General features: G+C 37.2%; 1 protein-coding gene across 1 annotated transcript; it reads right to left on the reverse strand.

Annotated features, from left to right (window-relative positions):
• Positions 1-11,409: 11,409 nt before the first annotated feature.
• On the reverse strand, positions 11,410-17,356 carry LOC308687973 (NACHT, LRR and PYD domains-containing protein 3-like; the record flags this gene model as incomplete). Its single annotated transcript, XM_081360790.1, has 6 exons — positions 11,410-11,957; positions 12,055-12,101; positions 12,993-13,166; positions 13,295-13,468; positions 14,484-16,319; positions 17,217-17,356. The coding sequence occupies 6 exons, from the start codon at positions 17,354-17,356 to the stop codon at positions 11,410-11,412; spliced, it is 2,919 nt and encodes a 972-aa protein (XP_081216916.1).
• Positions 17,357-20,592: the final 3,236 nt, after the last annotated feature.

The following is a 20,592-nucleotide window of genomic DNA, read 5'->3' on the forward strand; positions in this document are numbered from 1 at the left end:
GCTGTTATTTGATTGTTCTAAGTGGTTGTTTACTGGTCCATTGTTTACTAAATCTCTATGACTCAGGTCTGTCCTCCAATTTAAAAGTCGATGAGACTTTTCACCAGTTTTATCTTTATCTTTTATCTTGCCAGGAGAAAATCAAACAAGTGATCGCTGTGAAACTTCAAGGACAAAAAGTACCGTATCATTTGTAATCCATAATTCATTTTGTTTGATTAACTGACAGTTTACAGTGCATATTAATCCAGACTCAGTTACAAAACAATCTTGAGAGAAAAATGAGAAGAAAAGGTAGCAGGAGTATCTCTATAATCAACACTCCAGGCCTCCAAGATGTACATCAAAATTTATTAAAACAAAACTAAGGCAGAAATTAAGAATTGTATGGAATTATCTGCTCCTGGTCCTCGTGTGTTTCTGCTGGTCATCAGACTGGAAGAGAGATTCACAGGCGAAAAGAAGAACGCTGTGAAATGGATTGAGGAGAACTATAGAGAAGAAGCTGCACGTTACACCATTATTATTATTTTCACTTACACTGATTCACTGCTCTCTGAAGTAGGATAAATTAGTTCCTCCAAAAGGAGATCCTAGAACTAAAATGGTTCCTAGTTCCTGTGTTGCGAACACGCCAAAAACCAGGAACTTCCTACTAGCGGTGCGAACGCAACCAGGAAAACATTCCTAGGGGAACCATTAGTTCTCGGGGAATCATCCTGGTGGCGAGATCCCAGAGCTATCCGGTGCGAAAGCCCATAATGACTAATTGTCCGGCTGTAATGCACGGTCTTGGCAGCTGAAGTGTTCTCGTTTAAGATATCTTGTCTAGCACAATAATCGTATGACTAAACGCACTCTGTCCTTCTCACACACACACACACATTCACTGAACCCCTCTATGCTGGATCTCCTGCTCCAGTCAGACTGTTCTGTGTCTTTATGTGAGATTTAACAGCCTCTGGACGGCCTTTACAAGACATGCTGACAGAACATTATCATCCGTTACACTTTTCTTTGAGTGTTTCTATGAGAATGAGAGTAAGAGAGGAATTTGAATCACTTTGCAGCATTAGTTCTCGTTGTTTCCTCTAAGCCCGATTAGCTGGAAAATAAACAAGCTCATGTACTTATTGTTACGTTAACTTTCTTAAAATTGTTTAGAAAATCGAGTTCAAGTAAATGTAAAATACTCAAAACATTTGAAAAAAGAATAAAACAATCTGATTTCCCAGACAGCAACACAGCGTTGGCCCAGATCCGGCCCACACACGGCTTTGATCATCTTTTCACCCGCCATAACAAATGTATTTTATTAAAATACAGTTACAGCAGCCAGAGAAAAACTAAATGAAGAGTAAAGGGTCAAGAGCTCAAATAAAGGAGCCATTAATCACGATTCTGGTGACTACAAATAACACATTCAATGAAACATCAACATCTAAAACTCAGTGAATTCTCAATAAGAGCTTGTCTATGTAGATTCATGATGTCTAAACCATCCAAATGTTCAAACAAACTCTTTATTAAACATCACTGGAATCCATAAACACAAGTTAACAATACATTTCAGTGTTTGTCCAAACACTCAGTTGTAAAAACACAGGAAGTGACTCTGGCAAATACACACCGACTACAGTCACATGTGACACATATCTGACACAAGTTGTGTGCACATGCATTCTGTACTCGACTATTGATTAAACGGTTAATATTGTTGCATCTGGCCCTTTCGCTTTATTTTTTACAATGACACAATTTGTGTGTTAAAATGACTTACACAGTGAATGAGTTAAAATTAACACAAAACTAGTAGTCCTGGAGCTCACCCACACATGTGTCAAAATTTAACACAGGTTGTGTCATTTTTAACACATTCTTTCTAAGAGTGTGGGTTTTATAAGACTGAACTGTGTGATGGATACAGGACACAAAACATTGCATGTTTGCAATAAAATATTGCAGTAACGGTACATTTGGAGGAACCAGTTAATTTGCTTTTGTCTCACACACACACAATCCTGAGAAAAGGGGAGGATCTCAGTGACTTTCAGTGACTTGCTCAAGCATTACTCAACCCTCAGCTCTTATTACTTATTATGGTTTCACCGGCCTCCTGTGACGCTTATAGAGAGTGTCTCTGACATGTGAAGCATGAAGAGCTGCTGAATATATCTCTGATTTCCAAACATCTTATGTATGTCCTCTGCTGTATTTTTGTGTCATATGAAATAGTTTGTCTCCTCTCTACAGTCACGAGATGAAAGCTGCTGGAGTTTCTTCACACAGAGTATCTCTAGAAGAATAAAGACTGTCATACACACAGTGCCAGTCAGAGTCTGTGTGTTCGTAACCCTGAAACGATGCCCTCACTCTTTAATCATTTCTAGCAGAAGAGTTTCACTGTAAACAAACAACATACAGTAAGTTCATTTAAAAGAACATTTATATGTATTACTTTTTATGCTTAAAACAGGCCTACAGTATATAAGGTGCCACATTTATTAATGTGGAAATTCATAAAAGGAAACGAACTGCATGTCTAAAATTGTTGCATAATTAGCCTAAAATAAATGTATTTCAAGTGCATTTTAGTATATTTATTTTTAACAAGGGTAGCCAAAGTTATAACTGAGTTACTGTTGTATATGTTTATAAATCTACTTAAAGGGGTGGTAAAATGCCATTTTCACAAGATGTAAAATAAGTCTCTGATGTCCCCAGAGTGTGTATGTGAAGTTTTAGCTCAAAACTTTTAGATTCAGATATTTTTATATAGCATGTTAAAATTTTCCCTTTTTGAGGGTAAAAACACACCGTTTTTGTGTCTGTCCTTTTAAATGCAAATGAGCTGCTGCTCCCGGCACAGGGGGCAGAGCTTCAACAGCTTGCACTCACACAGACATGCACTGAACATTTCAAAAACGTTTAGCCTTTTATGTTCAAACTGGAGTCAGAAAGATGGAGAGGCTCAAGAAGAAGAGACAACATGTAGACAACATTTCTGAATGGTTAGTTGATTAATTTATGTAGCTTATATGTAGTTATCTTCTAGTCATTGATTAGCATATTCTGTCTTGATAATCTATAAATCGTGTTCAGGGGGCGGGGTTTATGTGAATCTTAGGATTGGTGATGTCACTAATCCGGGAGGAATGTTGTGTAGTTCCTACCAGCTGTTTGTTCTAGTCCTTAAAAAGCATTTCTTTAAAAGCAAATATCTCCTTTTGCTTTGAACTTTGAGCATAGTGACTTTGCAGATGTTGTTTATGCTCAAACAGCAACATTACACACTAACTAAAGATAGAAAAGTGAAATCATAATCAACCTCCCCTTTAAAGGTGCTGTAGGACATCTGGGAAAATGCTAACTTTAGCCTAATAGCACTAAAAGCGTATGTCCCACCCTGCCTGCAAATCGCTATCCAAAGCCACGCCTCCTGAAAGCATGAACACGTACAGCCAGACCGGAAACACTGTTGTAGATTTTTACCTAACTAAGTCCTATCTCATCTGACCTAAGTCTACCGGAGATGTCTCCAATCGACGATCTCCCTGGGCCATCTCCAGCCGACAATCCCTAACGTCTCCAATCGACGCTTAATAAATACCTGGGCCGTCTCCAATTGACGATCCCTAACGTCTCCAATCAACTCTTAATATATAGTCTACCTAACTAACTTGCTTCCCTAACTAGCTTTCTTCCTGCACAGAAATAATCGACAAACAGACCTTGGCAAATGTCCTTTAAATGCTTTAATCGCGGCCGGAGGATCTCTCGAGTAGTTCTCAAAGAATTTCCCCCAAGAAGAAGCAAGGCCGGAGGATCTCTGACAAATCCCATTGATAATCCCACCAGCTAACACGAATACAACAGTTTATTATAGAATAAGGAGGTATGGCAAAAATGTCATGCTGCATTACATAATTTCCCCACAATTTGATTGGTTTTCATAGACAAACCCTTCTGTTACCAGGTAAAGCAAACTTTGTTTTAATGATTACTTCATTGTTAATCACAAGGTTCAAATTTAGTGTCTAGTCTGTCTAGTTTCAGTTCACAAATTTGTTATTTTTACACTCACACAACCAATGTCAAAGGGGTATGGCAACAATACAACATCCAAAAACACAGGACAGAATGTTTTAGCACATTGTTTTTCAAAGAGTTGTCATGTTAGGCCTGAAAAAGAGAAGTAACGTTAGATGTTAGAAACATGGTTAGTTTAATATACAGTTTACTATTTTATCTATTAAAAATCCACCACACAATGTTACTGCAATAGCCTACATCTTGTGTCATTCACCAGTGAGAAAATGTTCCACATGGAACGCGAACTCGCTCATTACCTCAACAACAAAACACTTCACTTCACTTTTCGTCGAGTTTGAAAGACGTGCCTGAGCTTACATTGGATTTAGGCTACCTCAGAAGAAGAAGAATGCAATTTGAAGACAAGAAAGGTGTAAGGTAAGAAATTCTTACATATTAGTTTGTTATTGTTGCATAAATGTCACGTTGCAGTTGAACTGTTGCTAGATATATGGGGAATATTATAATATTTAGACCCGTGTTTACTGTTACTGTGTTTGTGGATTTCTGCTCAAACATAGATACTGTATGTATATGGTAACCATAATTTTTTATATTTGAGCCCGATCGCGTTTGAATGTATCATATTTGGATCGCGATCGCGTTTGAATGTATAATATTTTGGATAGCGATCGCGTTTGAATGTATCATATTTTGCAAATATGATACGTTCAAACGCGATCGTGCCGCGATCGCGTTTGAATGTATCATATTTCGGACGAAAGCAAAACGCACCAAACGGCTTCATGTTTTTATTATTATCTCATTTCATCATGGGCGTAGGTTTAGGGGGGGACGCTAGGTACTAGTCCCAATCAATATTTTGAGATGACAAATTTGTCCCCACCAATATTTAGCAAAGCTCCTTTGAACTGCTATTTGGATCTTTGCGCTGCTATTTGGATCGATTCCAACGGCCCAAACAACGACAGTACAAGAAACGCCGTAATTTGATTGGCGGCGGTGTATCTGACAGGCTACACGCGCGGGCCGGGACTACTTTTGTGCTTGCACTGGCAGCGAGCGGGTGGTGTGTGTGTGTGTGTGTTTGTGTGTGTGTGTGTGTGTGTGTGCGCGCGCGCGCGCGACGCCGACGGTAAGTTACCAGGGCTGTCTCTCTGCCACATACAAAGGCCAGAGTAAAACATTTTAATATTCCGTTTTTTGCCACTTTTTGTACTTTGTAGATAGATCAGCTATGCCACCCAAGAAGAAGAAAGGGGACATACAAAGCTTTTTTCATAAAGCAGAGTGTAAGTAGTCAAAATAACTAGCCACACAAATAAACTAGCAGTAGTAGTGACTGACCAGGCTTTCAAATGCAGATTCTACTGTGGAAAATAGTATTGGTGATAGTATGTGTTACAGTTAAACCTAGCTGCAGCAATCTTTCAACTAAGAGTATTGATTAGGCTGTGCAGCACAGCACTGATAGACTCATAGAAGTCGCGCTATCATGATAGAATGCTACGTTAGCAAGTCACTGAATGTTAATTAGCTGACCTTAACTTAGTATCTTGCAGTCAACATAAACAGTGGATCTGAGACATTTTTCGTTTCTACATTCTATTTATGTAATGTATGTAATGTATTTGTGAGTGAGTGTAGCCTAAGAATTTAATATTTAAGAATAGAATATATCAATAGAATTTGATATAGAATAGTATATACAATTTTAGTATTAATGGAATACTGTAATCATGGATAATAATAATAATAATAATAATAGATAAAAATAATGGATTTGTTGTGTTGAATGCATACTATGATACGTGTGTATTTTATTCATTTGTTCATTATTTAATTACATACAGAAAACTCAGACATCTTGTGAAGATGTCACAGAGCATGTTGAGGAAGAAGTAGCTGGACCTATACAGTTATACTAGCTCTTTAGGGACAGTATACAGGATGGTGTATTGGGGTCAGGATACAATATAATGAGATGAAGTAGATTCACTTCTGTATTGTGATATTCTGTATTGCCAACAGTCTGAAATCGCCATTAAAGCACTGGTATCTTACAACAAAATAATTCCAGGGGGAAGGGGAGGGGGGATGTCCCCACCAAAGCTGAGGCCAAACCTACGCCCTTGCATTTCATATCATCATAACGGATGGAAACATTTGAAGTAACATGATAATCAATATATTTTTCTCTAGCTTAGTTGTTACTGAAATCTTTTGGAAGATTTATACTGCTATAGGTTATTTATTGTTATTATTATTTTATCTGGCACTGCGCATATACCTTATGCCTACAAGGCACAACAAACCTGGTGTTCATTTTAATTATATATTGTTGGAAACATTTGTGTGTGTGTGTGTGTGTGTGTGTGTATTCTGTGAATTTTAAAAAGGAATTTTAAAAAGCAATTTTAACCAGAAAAATCTAATATTTATTTCCAAAATCGTGCAGGCCTTTCTCTAGATATCAGTATGTTCACTTTTTTTTCAGGGCTCAGATGCCACTGAGGACTTCAACATTCTGAGTCTCTGTACGTGAACATGGTAAAGTGAAAATCTTGGAAATGAAAGGTATGTACAATGTTTTTAGGAATGGCACAAAGGTCTCTGTCTTTGAAGTGCTTTTTTGGCATTTGTTGTGTATCTTTGGATTATGTTGTGTTGTAAATAAATCCAAACAATTTAAAAGCCATTCTTTTTTAAATCTCCTCATTTACAGTATTGTGCAAGATTGCTCAGAATGAAAGGGCCTGATAGCTCCTAATAGGGCCGTTAGGGGAGGTTCTTTGTCTTTCTCAGGTGTGAAAAGCTTACATATTATGAGTAATTATGAGCTCATATCATGAGCTCTCGCATAAAGCTTTATCACACAAAACACGTCGTAAAATTTTTAAATCAATATATTGTCTTATCTGAATGAGCAGTCAGGGTGATTTTCACATAGTTTTGCAGCAAATATTCTAGGCTACGTCATACAATTTTCAAAAGTCTTGTGAAGAAATAATCAGTATGGGTTTCATGACCTTATTTCAGTGAGAATTTTTTTTTGTATTTTCACAAACCACGCATAAATGTCATTATCTTAACCCTCTGAGGTCTGAGCTGTTTTCTGGGCCCTGGAGGTGTTCTGACATGCTCTGACATTTGTGGTTATTTCTGTTACTTGTGACATTTTCATGGCTAAAGTCTAATTACACTGTATTCAGCACAAACTCTGCTACAATAATATATCAGCAGCATGTATGTAAAAGTTTGTAGTTTTGAGATAATGACATTTATGCGTGGTTTGTGAAAATACAAAAATAAATTCTCACTGAAATAAGGTCATGAAACCCATACTGATTATTTCTTCACAAGACTTTTGAAAATTGTATCACGTAGCCTAGAATATTTGCTCTAAAACTATGTGAGAATCACCCTGACTGCTCATTCAGAGAAGACAATATATTGATTTAAAAATTTTACGACGTGTTTTGTGTTAGAAAGCAATATGCGAAGGGGCGGATCACCTCATTAATATGAAAGCTTTCCACACCTGAGAAAGACAAAGAACCTCCCTAATGGCCCTATTAGGAGCTTATCAGGGCCCATCATTCTGACCAACCTTGCACAAAGAATGAGGAGATTTAAAAAAGAATGGCTTTTAAAATTGTTTGGATTTATTTACAACACAACATAATCCAAAGATACACAACAAAAAAGCACTTATTGAAGAAAGAGACCTTTGTGCCATTCCTAAAAACATTGTACATACCTTTCATTTTCTAAGGTGTTTGATTTTCACTTTACCATGTTCATGTACAGAGACATGTACTGTGAATGTTTAAGTCAGCAGGACTCAGTGGCATCTGGGCCCTGAAAAAAAAAAAAAAAAAGAACATACTGATATCAAGAGAAAGGCCTGCACGATTTTGGGAATACATTTTAGATTTTTCTTGTTAAAATTGCTTTTTAAAATTCACAGAATACACACACACACTCACACAAATGTTTCCAACAACATATAATGAACACCAGGTTTGTTGTGCCTTGTAGGTATAGGCTATGCGCAGTGCTGCATAAAATAATAACAATATAGCAGCCTATATATATTTTCAAAAAGATTTCAGTAACAACTAAGCTAGAGAAAAATATATTGATTATCATGTTACTTCAAATGTTTCCATTCGTTATGATGATATGAAATGAGATAATAGTAAAAACATGAAGCCGTTTGGAGCGTTTTGCTTTTCCAAAATATGATACATTCAAACGCGATCACGATCAAAAATATGATACATTAAAACGCGATCGCGATCAAAAATATGATACATTAAAACGCGATTGCGATCAAATATAAAACATTATGGTTAGGCCTACCATATACATAGCCTATCTACGTTTGAGCAGATATCCACAAACACAGTAACAGTAAACACGGGTCTAAATATTATAATATTCACCATATATCTAGCAACAGTTCAACTGCAATGTGAAATTTATGCAACAATAGCAAACTAATATGTAAGAATTACTTACCTTATCTTTCTTGTCTTCAAATATCGTTCTTCTTCTTCTGATGTAAATCCAATGTAAGCTCAGGCACGTCTTTCAAACTCGACGAAAAGTGAAGTGAAGTGTTTTGTTGTTGAGGTAATGAGGGCGATCGCGTTCCATGTGGAGATTTGCATGTGAATATCTTTTGCGCGAGTGGGCGTGGCCGAATTAAAAATAATTAGGAAGCGTTTGAGAAGCTGGAAATCTTGTTGGTTTTATACAAATTACTTAAACAGAGAATATTTGTTTTCGTTTTGAATCCGATCATTTAAAAGTACACACTTAAATGTTTATAAAGGTGTATGGCTCATAAATGTGTGACAAGTATTCGCTGAGTTTTGTTTCAGTTTATAGACGTGCTCAAGAAAAAAAAGTTCACCGCGACGGAGAGGCAGAACGCACACACTGTTTATTTTCTTTATTTTACAAAAGCACAATGTTTTGATTTGATTGGAAGTGGACACATACAAAAGTAGAAATACCACAGATTCTTTTTTTATATTTATTTTTTCTGTATGACCATAAATGACGGAGAAATTTAAGTTTATAGTGCTACAATGTGGAGAAAATCCAGCAAAACGCGCCGGCGCGTTTGTCGACCTCAGAGGGTTAAACTACAAACTTTTACACACATGCTGCTGATATATTATTGTAGCAGAGTTTGTGCTGAATACAGTGTAATTAGACTTTAGCCATGAAAATGTCACAAGTAACAGAAATAACCAGAAATGTCAGAGCATGTCAGAACACCTCCAGGGCCCAGAAAACAGCTCAGACCGCAGAGGGTTAAGGCTGAGATGACTCCATATTTAATATACACAGATTTTGTGGCTCAGATAAGGTCCAGTTCTGGTTTATTTCTTTGCTCTCGGCTGACATGTGGCATTGCTATGGCCTGCTTGTGGCCCAGATCTGGCAAATAGGAGCTGCCCACCCAAGTGCCGTAATTCCACGCTGCATGTGGGCCAGATCATCTTTCCACGTGTGCCAGATGTGGGCCGGATCTGGGCCGAAACAATGTTGTTATGTGGGGGGCGTGTTTTAGTGAAGCACTGGCCCGACAGTGGAAACGCAGCAGATTTTGGGCAGTATAAATACATTGATACATTTTGTTGGTTGAACTGTGTGATGGATATAGGACACAAAACACTGCAGATTTACAATAAAACATTGCAGTAACGGTACATTTGGAGGAACCAGTTAATTTGCTTTTGTCTCGCACACAATCCTGAGAAAACAGGATCTCAGTGACTCCTGCAGTGACTCTTATGACTTATTATGGTTTCACCAGCCTCCTGTGATGCTTACACAACACTCTCTGACATCTGAAGCATGAAGAGTAACTACTGCTGAATGTCTCTATGATTTACAAACATCTTCTGTATATTCTGTGCTGTATTTGTGTGTCTGCTATCTGACAGTCAATAGATGAAAGCTGCTGGAGTTTCTTCACATATCAGAGTATCTCTAGAAGAGTAAAGACTGTCATACACACAGTGACAGTCAAAGTCAGTTTGTTCGTAACCCTGAAACGATGCCCTCACTCTTTTAACATTAATAGCAGAACAGTTTCACTGTAAACAGACAACATACAGCGAGTTCATTTAAAAGAACATTTGTATGTATTACTTTTTATGCTGACAACAGGCCAACAGTATATAAGGTGCCACATTTCTGTAAATAAAAGGAAAGGAACATAACCCAGCAAGAAATTTCGAGTTTAAAAGACATCTAATAGCCATACAAACACAGCCCAGACATCTAGGCTAAAACATGCCAAAATTTGGGCTGTCGGTGAAAATTTAATAGACGTCTAAACCATCGCCCAAGAATAGACTAGTCATCAATTAGATAACATGTCAGATATGAAACCAGACACCTTGTAATCACTGTTGACTTTGCTTACATGATAGAATATCATGCATCTCACAAGGTATTTTGGCAAAAATGACATGTAATGCTGGGTAAAAGGAAACAAAACTGAATGTCTAAAACTTTACTGTAAATGAAAAGTACATGACAGTGTTGATCCAATAAAGACATGTTTGTTTCTTTAATTCACATTTGTTATTTTATTATTTAGATAGTGTTTTAACCATTCATGTTTTACAATTTCTATTTTTTTTTATTTTACATGTACTACATTTTTCATTTACTAAGTCTGTAGTTACATTATTTCTTCAACAAATTTTGAAAGCAGTAACAACCTATTGCTGTGAGCTTAATTTGCATTTATTTTAAAGAATAATACAATAAATGTTGGTAAAGTAATATAATTGTTCCTTTTGTGTGTATTTCTAACTAAATTCCTCTCAGCTCCCATCAAATACATAAAATAGATTAAAATTAATTTTTGATTTTACAAAGTGGTGGCGTGATACTTGCAGACAAATAATAAAGGAAATTCGGGGTGGAGGGAGTGGAAATGTTTAGGGACTTGTTGCCATATATTAAAACTGGCCATTTATAATATTGTATTCTTGTTTTTTTCAGAACATACTCCCAGGCCATTATAAATTTTACAACCAAAAGTTATTAGCCATAAATAAATAAAGTAGTGTGATATTTCAGCACATAATGAACGGACAGATAATTAAGTAGAGTAGATTGAGTGCAATTGTATTTTTTGCTGTCCTGCACAAATGCTGGCCAGGATAAATATGGGATTTATTATAACAAAATTACTTTCTAAGAAATGTCCCCATGCCAGTGTGTATGTGCATATTCATTCATCATCTGTGTGCAACTTGTGTGAGAAGAGAAATATTTAGTCTGTACTCAGTCTACCTTGGGATGTAAGCCAGTGTTTGTTTGTTAAATCTGACACAGACACAGTTCAGACTCAAAAACTTTAAATCCAGCATAGAGGGGTTCAGTGAATGTGGTGTTGAATGTGTATAAGTGTGTGAGTGTGTGTGTGTCAGAGACGCTGTAGAAGGACAGAGTGCCGGACGGCCAGTCCAGATACACTCCTACTCTCTTAGATTTTGTTACATGGATTGGTATGTTATTGCTCTCATTATTGTGCCAGACAACAAATCCATTACCAGTGCAGAAAATACACCATGATTTGTCATTGTATCCAAACTTACAGACAATTCCTTCTTTCCTGCTGATACCTTTATAAGCCACTGCTACACGAGCCCAGCCAGTCCGTTCAACAACCCCTGAGCCCCATTCAACCTCCCAGTAACAGCGTCCAGTCAGACCTTCTCGACACAGAACCTGAGGATTATCAGCAAATCTCTCTTGATGATCAGCATACAGCTGCGGCTCTTTCACATATTTGATCTTTCTGTTCCCCTCAGACAGAATGAGATGAGTATTTGCTGTGTTTAGATCCAGTGTGAGATCACAGGCATCTGAACACAAGAGTACAAATAACAAATAACACAAGAGTTTATTTTTTCTCATTTGTTTTCATTAAATGTGCAAGAGTGTGCCAGAGAAAGACCCTACATTTTCGTAGTCCTGATTTTATCCTGAAGCGTCCTCCATGATCCAAACTAAGAAGATACATAAAGACACAGACAAAACAAATTGTAAGTAGTTTGAATAGATATTCACATACAGACTAGTAATATAAAGTCAAGTTTATTTGTATAGCACATTTCTCAATACATATTGTTCCAAAGCAACTTCACAGAGCTGCATGTCTCAATGACTTGAGATTTTTATACATCTTGATATGTTCAGGCCCCAGTGAACAGATTTATAGGAAATATACTGTAGTGTTTTTGAGCCCCTAGTGAACAGCCAAAGGAGATACAAATGATTTTATATATGCATATAATTGTAAAACAAGTTTATTTGCCCTTACAATCTTTAAGCTTTAAAGTTAAGAATATTTGGCTTGCTGTCCGCAGTGGAGGGGCTTGAGGAAGCAGCTTCAACTCGAGCTTAGATATACCCCCAGTGGGACTACTAATGTTTGGATGATAAGTATGGTAGCAAGATGCCTAAATTATGTTGCTGGAGTTGGAGGGATACCAAAACAGCTGATGTCAGAGCAAGGTGAGCGGCTGATTCTATGCTCTGGCAGTTAATTGAAAGATTAGATGGGTTCACCCCATCTGAAATTATGTTTGTGAACTTCACTTAGTTGTAAATTATGTGCATTCAGTAACTCTGTAAATAACACTTCATGGTTATCTCTACCACCTTCAAAATCTTAACGTATATATATTCTATATATTCTAATTTGTATACTTAATGTTTTTAGTTGTATTTCAAGCAAGCACTTTCTGCCAATATTGCACTTTTACTGTAAATATGTAAAAACTGCAATAAATAATATAGTAAAATTACATTATGCTATACATTATAAATATGGATTTAATTATTAAATGCAGAGATCATAAGAAACGAGAATCATTCTTAACTTGTACCCCACATACTTGATTATCTGCAGTGAGCAGTTCGGATCATTCAGTTTCTCAGAGAGCAGCTTGACTCCTGAATCTCCTGGGTGATTGTAGCTCAGATCCAGCTCTCTCAGGTGTGATGGGTTTGAACTCAGAGCTGAAGACACATGACCACAGCCTTCCTCTGTCACCATACAGCCTGACAGCCTAGAGAAACACAGTCAGATCATCTATAGGCACACATCAACAGTGAACGGGTTGTTTTAAAGCTGAGTATGGAATCATAATCTTCAAATAATTATCAACATATGAATGACTCAATGTAAAAGTCAAACCTGAGTATCTCCAGCCGACAGCTTGGACTCTTCAGTCCATCAGAGAGCAGTTTCACTCCTGAATCCTGCAGGTCATTGTTACTCAGATCGAGCTCTCTCAGGACACAGTTTGAGGACTGAAGAGCTGATGACAAACTCTCACAACACTTAGCAGTGAGATTACAGCCAGCAAGACTGAAAGATATGAGATTTATATTTGTTAACTGCATTCTACAATTAAGATTTAAATAATATCAGCAGCATTCATGTAAAAATTAGGGCTAGGAATCGAAAAAAAAGTGATTAATCGTAATTAATCGCATTTCCCCCAAACTTGTAATCATCAATATTTAAATTAAACAACACACAAAAAAACGGAAAGCAGGGGGACGGAAAGAAAATGTCCACACAAATAGGACAGAAAATAGCCCTATATTAAAATATTAAACATGAGATATATCAATATATTATTCTTCATTCAGTTCTATGCAACATACTCAGACTTAACAGATTTATTTTTTGACTAATTATCAAACTAAAGTATAGTCATACAATGCTATTATTAACAGAGCATGTGATCAGAGCAGGTAATTTTACCATTGTTGCCCAGCATGGCTATACTAGCTTAGCAAACATAAGTCTACTACTGAGTAATTTCACGTTATTTGAGCGGACTTTTCTGAGCGGAATTTTAGCTTTTCCAGTGTGTGATCGGTACATGATTCGAGCATTTGGGCTGTTAACGACAGAACAGAATGGCCAGTGCAAACACGGAGCAGAACATTTCGGAGAGAGCGCAGCGCGCAGACACACACACACACACACACACACACACAGAAAGGAACGGAGAGCGCAGTGCACACACGGAGCGGAAAAGACGCGCTCGTGAAGTTACTAAACAAGCTGTGCGAGAATGAAACCTGATCGCAGAACACGGAGGGGCTGGACGGCATATTTTCGGCCTTTTCAATAGCAGCCGCAACAGGAAGTCATTATAACGAGGCAAATAAAAAGGTGCTGCGTCAATTGCATTATTTTATTTAATGCGTTAAACATCTCAAATTAATCACAAAGATTAACAGATTAATTCCCCCAGCCCTTGTAAAAATACATTTTTTTAAAATAATAAAATATAAACTTAAGATGTATAAGTTATCACAACAATTGTAATTATATTCAGAAACTTTTCAATGTAATACAATACACTCACATGGCTTTCCAGCAGTTGATCACAGCTGGTATCAGTCTTCTTCTCCCCTCATCTGATGTGTTGTATTTCTTGAGGTCCAGCTCATCCAGCGCCTCCTCTGACATCTGAAGCACGTAGGCGATTGTTGAGCAGTGATCAGGAGAGAGTTTCTTCTCTGAGTGTTTGTCTGATTTCACAAACTCTTGAATCTCTCTGGACATAGTCTGATCTTTGACTTCCAGCAGACAGAGGAACAGATTGATGGATCTTTCAGTGGAGAGTCCATGTCCATCTTTGATCTTCTCTTTAATGTACTGTGTGGTTCTCCTGATGCTCTCTGAGCTGTTCTCTGTGTGTGTCAGTAGATCCTGTAAGAGTCTCTGATTTGACTCCAGTGAGACGCCCAGCAGGAACCGCAGGAACAGATCCAGCTGTCCATTCTCACTCTCAAGAGCTTTATCTACTGCACCTTTTAGCAGAGTATGCACTACATCAATAAACTGCAATGTGTCAACATTTTTCATTACATAATGGTAAAACACATAGAAAGCAGCAAGAAACTCCTGAACGCTCAGATGGATGAAGCTGTAGACTTTCCTCTGATGAATCACAGATTCCTCCTTAAAGATCTCAGTGCAAATCCCAGAATACACTGAGGCATCAGTGACGTCTATGCCGCTCTCAATCAGGTCCTCCTCATAGAACATCACATTGCCCTTCATCAGCTGTTTGAAAGCCACTTCAGCAAGTTTCACAATCACTTCTCTGTTGGACGGCAGTAGTTTCTCTGGATCTCCTTCTTCGTGCTTCTGATTCCTCATGTTGATCTGAATCAGCAGGAAGTGGATGTACATTTCAGTCAGAGTTTGAGGGATTTCTGCACTCGGATCTTCTTCCAGGAGCTTTTGAAGCACAGTGGATGAGATCCAGCAGAAGACGGGTATGTGGCACATAATGTTGAGGCTTCTTGCTCTTCTGATGTGTGAGATGATTCTGCTGGCTTGATGCTCGTCACTGATTCTCTTCCTTAAATATTCCTCCTTCTGAGGCTCATTGAATCCCTGAATCTCTGTCAGACGGTTGATGTATTTGGGGGGGATCTGATTGGCTGCTGCTGGTCTGGAGGTGATCCATATGAGAGCAGAGGGAAGAAGCTCTCCTTTAATAAGGTTTGACATCAACACACCCACTGATGAAGTCTCAGTCACATCAGAAATTTTCTGAGTGTCTGAAAACATCAGTGTGATTCTGCTTTCATCCAGACCATCAACGATGAACAGAACATTACACTGCTCATAAATCTTTGAGTCCAGATCTTGAAGTTCAGGATGAAAGTCCTGTAGAAGTTTCTGAAGACTGTACTGATCATCTCGGATCAAGTTCAGCTCTCGAAATGTAAGCACAAATATGAAATCTACATCCTGATTGGCTTTTCCCTCGGCCCAGTCCAGAATGAACTTCTGCACAGAGACGGTTTTCCCAATTCCAGCGATGCCTTTAGTAAGAACAGTCTTGATTTGGTCTTTCTCCTCACATTCTGGTTCAGGTGAGGCTTTAAAGATGTCATTGCAGTAGATTGGAGTGTCTTGTGAGTGTTGTGTTCTGGCTGTTTTCTCCATCTGTGAAACCTCATGTTCTTCATTCACTCCTTCTCTCTCTCCCTCTATGATGTAGAGCTGTGTGTAGATCCTGTTCAGGAGGGTTTCATTCTCTTGTAGTTTGTTTCCCTCAAAAAATAATCCCTCATACTTGACCTTCATGCTGGATTTGTGCTGGTCTTTGACTCTTTGTAGTTCATTATCCATTGTTTGAGGAGAATCCTTCTGCTTGTCTTCAGTATGGGCATCTGTTTCCACACTGCCAAAATATAAGAGCATACAGGGGAGCAGGATCCACTAATAACTACAGAGATGCATAAGTGTAATGAAATTAACTTTAGGTGTGGGTTTTAGCTTGTTGTATATATAATGATTAAAACCAAAACAAGCAGTATACAGGAAAAAAAATGTCATTTTTTTGTACTCACTTTTTTTTCTCCAAAATTAGAAACAAAGTTGATTATAGAGCTACAACAAGTAATTGATAAAATCAATAGTAATTGATAATGAATATGATCTGCTTTGTTAGATGCGTGTGCTCTTAAATGTGTTGGAGACATGTTTCTGCGTTACCTGAATATTTCTATTTTGCATAAACACTTGTGCTGACAGCAAGTGAGTTTCTGTTAAAATTCACAGATACAGGCACACTAAACAGGCTGAGCACAACAGATAGAAAGTGCAATAATTGTGACATTCATTTGGATAAAGCAATTGTTATATATTGTAATAGCACTATGATTTATAGTATTTATACCAATAACAGTACCATTACACTGAATTATTAACTCGTCAGCAACTAATAGTATTACTTTCCACCTCTGCCTACATAGGCATACTGTAGATTAATGATGTACTGTAGGCAAATAATAACCTGCACATTTAAAGAATTACATGACATTGATGGCTGGGTATTTCATGTCCAGAAGTCTCCATCTCTGGTAATGACTCAAATATTTGTTGTTAATTCCTACAATGCTTAATGGCATATATTCGTTTCACTAGATATAATTGAGGCTCTTCCATAGATTTAATATTTATACAGAATGAAAATTTAAGTTAGAAAATGTATTCCCTCTGTGTATATTTTGTAATGAATGTTTACACATGAACTAATATGTTAGCAGTTAAAATACTTTTATCAGTTTATACTCACATAGTATCAGAGGTCACTAGTTTATCACTGAACTCAAGAGGATTAATCATAGATCTTTTACTCTTCATAGACACACGGCTGTGATCTTGAGATCTCTGGGACTGAGAACCTCCCTCCTCTGTTTTCTCATAGAGACTCATTTTAGAAGCAGCGTCACTCTTCTTTCTATACAGAAAGATATTAGTCCTGCCAATATACTTTATAAATTAGGAAAATTCACATCATTTATCCATACAAAGACACAGCATACAGAAAAGCCATTTGCTTTAAACTTTTACTTACCATAAAATATCCTGCTGGTTTATGCAGCTTTTTCAGCCTCTTTCCTTTCCGATGTGAAGCTCTTGTGTTTCTGCTTTCAGTTTTAGATGTTCTACTTGTTACACCTGCTTTACTCAGAGTTCAAGGAGGAGTTTCATGAAGTAGTTGCAGAACAGGGCAAAAGCAGAACAGTGTCTAATATAAACATGTTTTGAAAAAGGAAAAATGCTGGTAACCTTTACATTTACCATGTTTGTTTTTTTAACCCGTCTCACAGCATAAGCAATGTAGTTCAAAGAAAAACACAAGCTATTCAGAATAAGTTTGATTAAACGTACAGTATGGATTTTTTTTGTCCACTAGGGGTCGCTAACGTCTTACAATAACAAAGGCGTAGTTTGATGACGCAACACATGCTAAGAATTATGGATCTTGTCGTCAACGTCAAGCCGGCCGATCTAATAATGTTTATGGATGACTGAATACATCGATGCTTTTATCATGACTGTGATATGAAGCAGTTCGGGATTGCTAAGAGACAGCTATCAGCTCCAAACGCGCTGCGAGTCCCGCGGATATAAAAGGAATTGAACATTTCATTCTACCGAACTACACGCAAGTGCAGAATTACTACTCACAGGTCAGTTTATTAGACAAATTAAACTTGTGAGGTAACGCAGCGCTGTTTCACTTGGTCTAACATTACATTTAGCACACTAAACTGCATTTCAGTGTGTTGAAATTTTTGTGTTAGTTTGTCTGTATGAGACTAGCAGTAAGCTACATCAACATGAGAATAACATACAGATCATATTATAACATTTTATCATTGTTACATTGATTAGTTTTATGTAAATGTGCCCACCTGTTTAATAAAGTACATGTAGAAGCGGTCGAAGTCTCGGACGTGGAGCTCTCGTTTATATACTGTCTATGGGAGCTCTCGGCATCTCGAAAACACTGCGCTGATATTGATTCTCGTTTTAGTTCTCCTTTTTTATCTAAAGTCTGCTTGCCATGGTCCATAATGTTTGAACGAAACAACAACAGCGTGCAGATAGACATTGCAAACTCCACGGTTGTCTGAGTCTGTCGCTTTGGTTAATCAGAGGGCTCTGCTCATAGCTCTGGTTACCATGGCAGTACGAGCGGAAACCATAGGCGGAAACCAGGGACAAAGCGGATATGACGCCATTGACTGCGACATAACGGAAATAAAGACACAGTCCGTGTCTTCGAATTAAAATATTAATTTCTCTGGATTTAGAAGTTAATTGGAACTCTCGGCATAATGTAAATACACAACTTTAAAAAATATATAACATAGATATAGTGATTTTTTATATTTTTAAAGCAAAAAAATACATATTGTGCCTTTAAAGACATACAAATTGCAATTATTTCATGTGTTACTGCAAACACCATTTAAATCAAATATTCAAAAATGAAAAGGATAATGTAGCTCTGAACACCTGTATAAACTGTATATAACCCCAACTCACAAACAGTGAAGCACATGTGCACTTAGTGGGGAAAAACAGCAAGCTAGCCAATAAGTTGAAATGCATCCCTGATAATAATGACGGAGAGGATTTGTAAGCGTGTGTAACTCAAAACAGTGAATTTTGCCTGTACTACGGTGAACACGTAGCGTTCTCATTTAGTTTCAAAACAATGTGCCCTTTATTGATTTTTACTACGACATAGGAGTGGAAACTGTACATTTTAATTTGCACACAGCTGGCAAGGTTTGCTTAAGTGAATGTTTATAGCGCCCTCAAGTGGTGTTTTAGCTGTGTGTATTCAAAGTCTGTAAGGGGAAAAATGCTTTGTTCTTCCCAATAGAAATAGAATATAAAAACTGATATTTTAAAGTGCTCTTATTATTTTAGTCATAGCGTTCAGGTTTGAACCTTTGATTTTAAAGCATGTTTGTTTTTTAATTGTCTAACTTAAACATCAATCTTTGAATATGACTAGACAACAAAACAAATTTCACACGTCAGTATCATCAACAGTAATTACTGTGCATTTCTTTTCAGTAAATACTTATATATCACTGATAATGTTGCAGACTCATTGCAACTCGACTAAACCTGATATGACAGCAGAAAAGGAGAGAGAGAGTCATGCAGAATAAATGACAAAGTCCTCTTCAACAGCAAATGTCTTACAGGGAAACTCAAATTTTTTTTTTTCCATAATTTTAACGGTAAAAAAAGTAAAAAAAAAAAAAAAAAAGCAAACGGAAAAGAAATGTTAATTGCTGAACAGTATGTGTCCTTACTATGGACAATGAAAAACTGTAATAGCTCTCATGGGACATTTCATGTAATTTTACAGTAATATACTGTTAAATGTACAGATTTCGGAAGTACACTGTAAAAAAAAACCTTACCATTGCATTTAGCCTACTGTATCTTACTGTAAAGAATACGGTAGCAGTTTTTTAACTAATTTTGCAAAGTTTTACATAATCGGACTAAAAATTACGGTAAAAAACTGGCAGCTGGTTTCCAGTACTTTGCCGTCAAAAAGATTAACAATGTCAACGTGTTAAAGTCAATGTATTAATGTTTCAGACCTATTGTATTTATAACACTACAATAGTGATTGTTTTGTTATTAAATTAATATGTTCAACACCTCACCACAATGGTAACCCCAAAACCACTAACGTTACTCTCCCAATTCAGCCCTATGCACAATTATATATCCTGGAGGAGCTTAAACTCTGGTTTAGACTAAGTCTAGGAGGACTATTTAAAACCATGACAGATAAGTCAGATTTCTGTTAATCTGAAGACAAGGCTTTATCTCTCTCCAGGAAACCGCCCCATAATGTCTTTTCATCAGTAAAAGGATACAGACTCATTGAGCTCATCCTGAAACTGTACATTGAGCTCTTTCTGCCAGTAGGAGGCAGTGTCACATTGAGCTTGTGGATTGAGAGAGTAGAGATGGATTGAACCAAACTCTGGAAATTAAGTTGTGTTGGACAGAATAGAACAATGATTGTATCTTAAACTTGAGAGATTGATTGAGCTAAGAAGCCATTCATAAAAGCCATAATAAAATCATTGGGATTTTAAATATTATTTAATCAAGAAAGAGCC

The sequence above is a fragment of the Scardinius erythrophthalmus genome, assembly GCF_964197995.2.
Source record: "Scardinius erythrophthalmus genome assembly, chromosome: 3".
Classification (NCBI taxonomy): Eukaryota; Metazoa; Chordata; class Actinopteri; order Cypriniformes; family Leuciscidae; genus Scardinius; species Scardinius erythrophthalmus.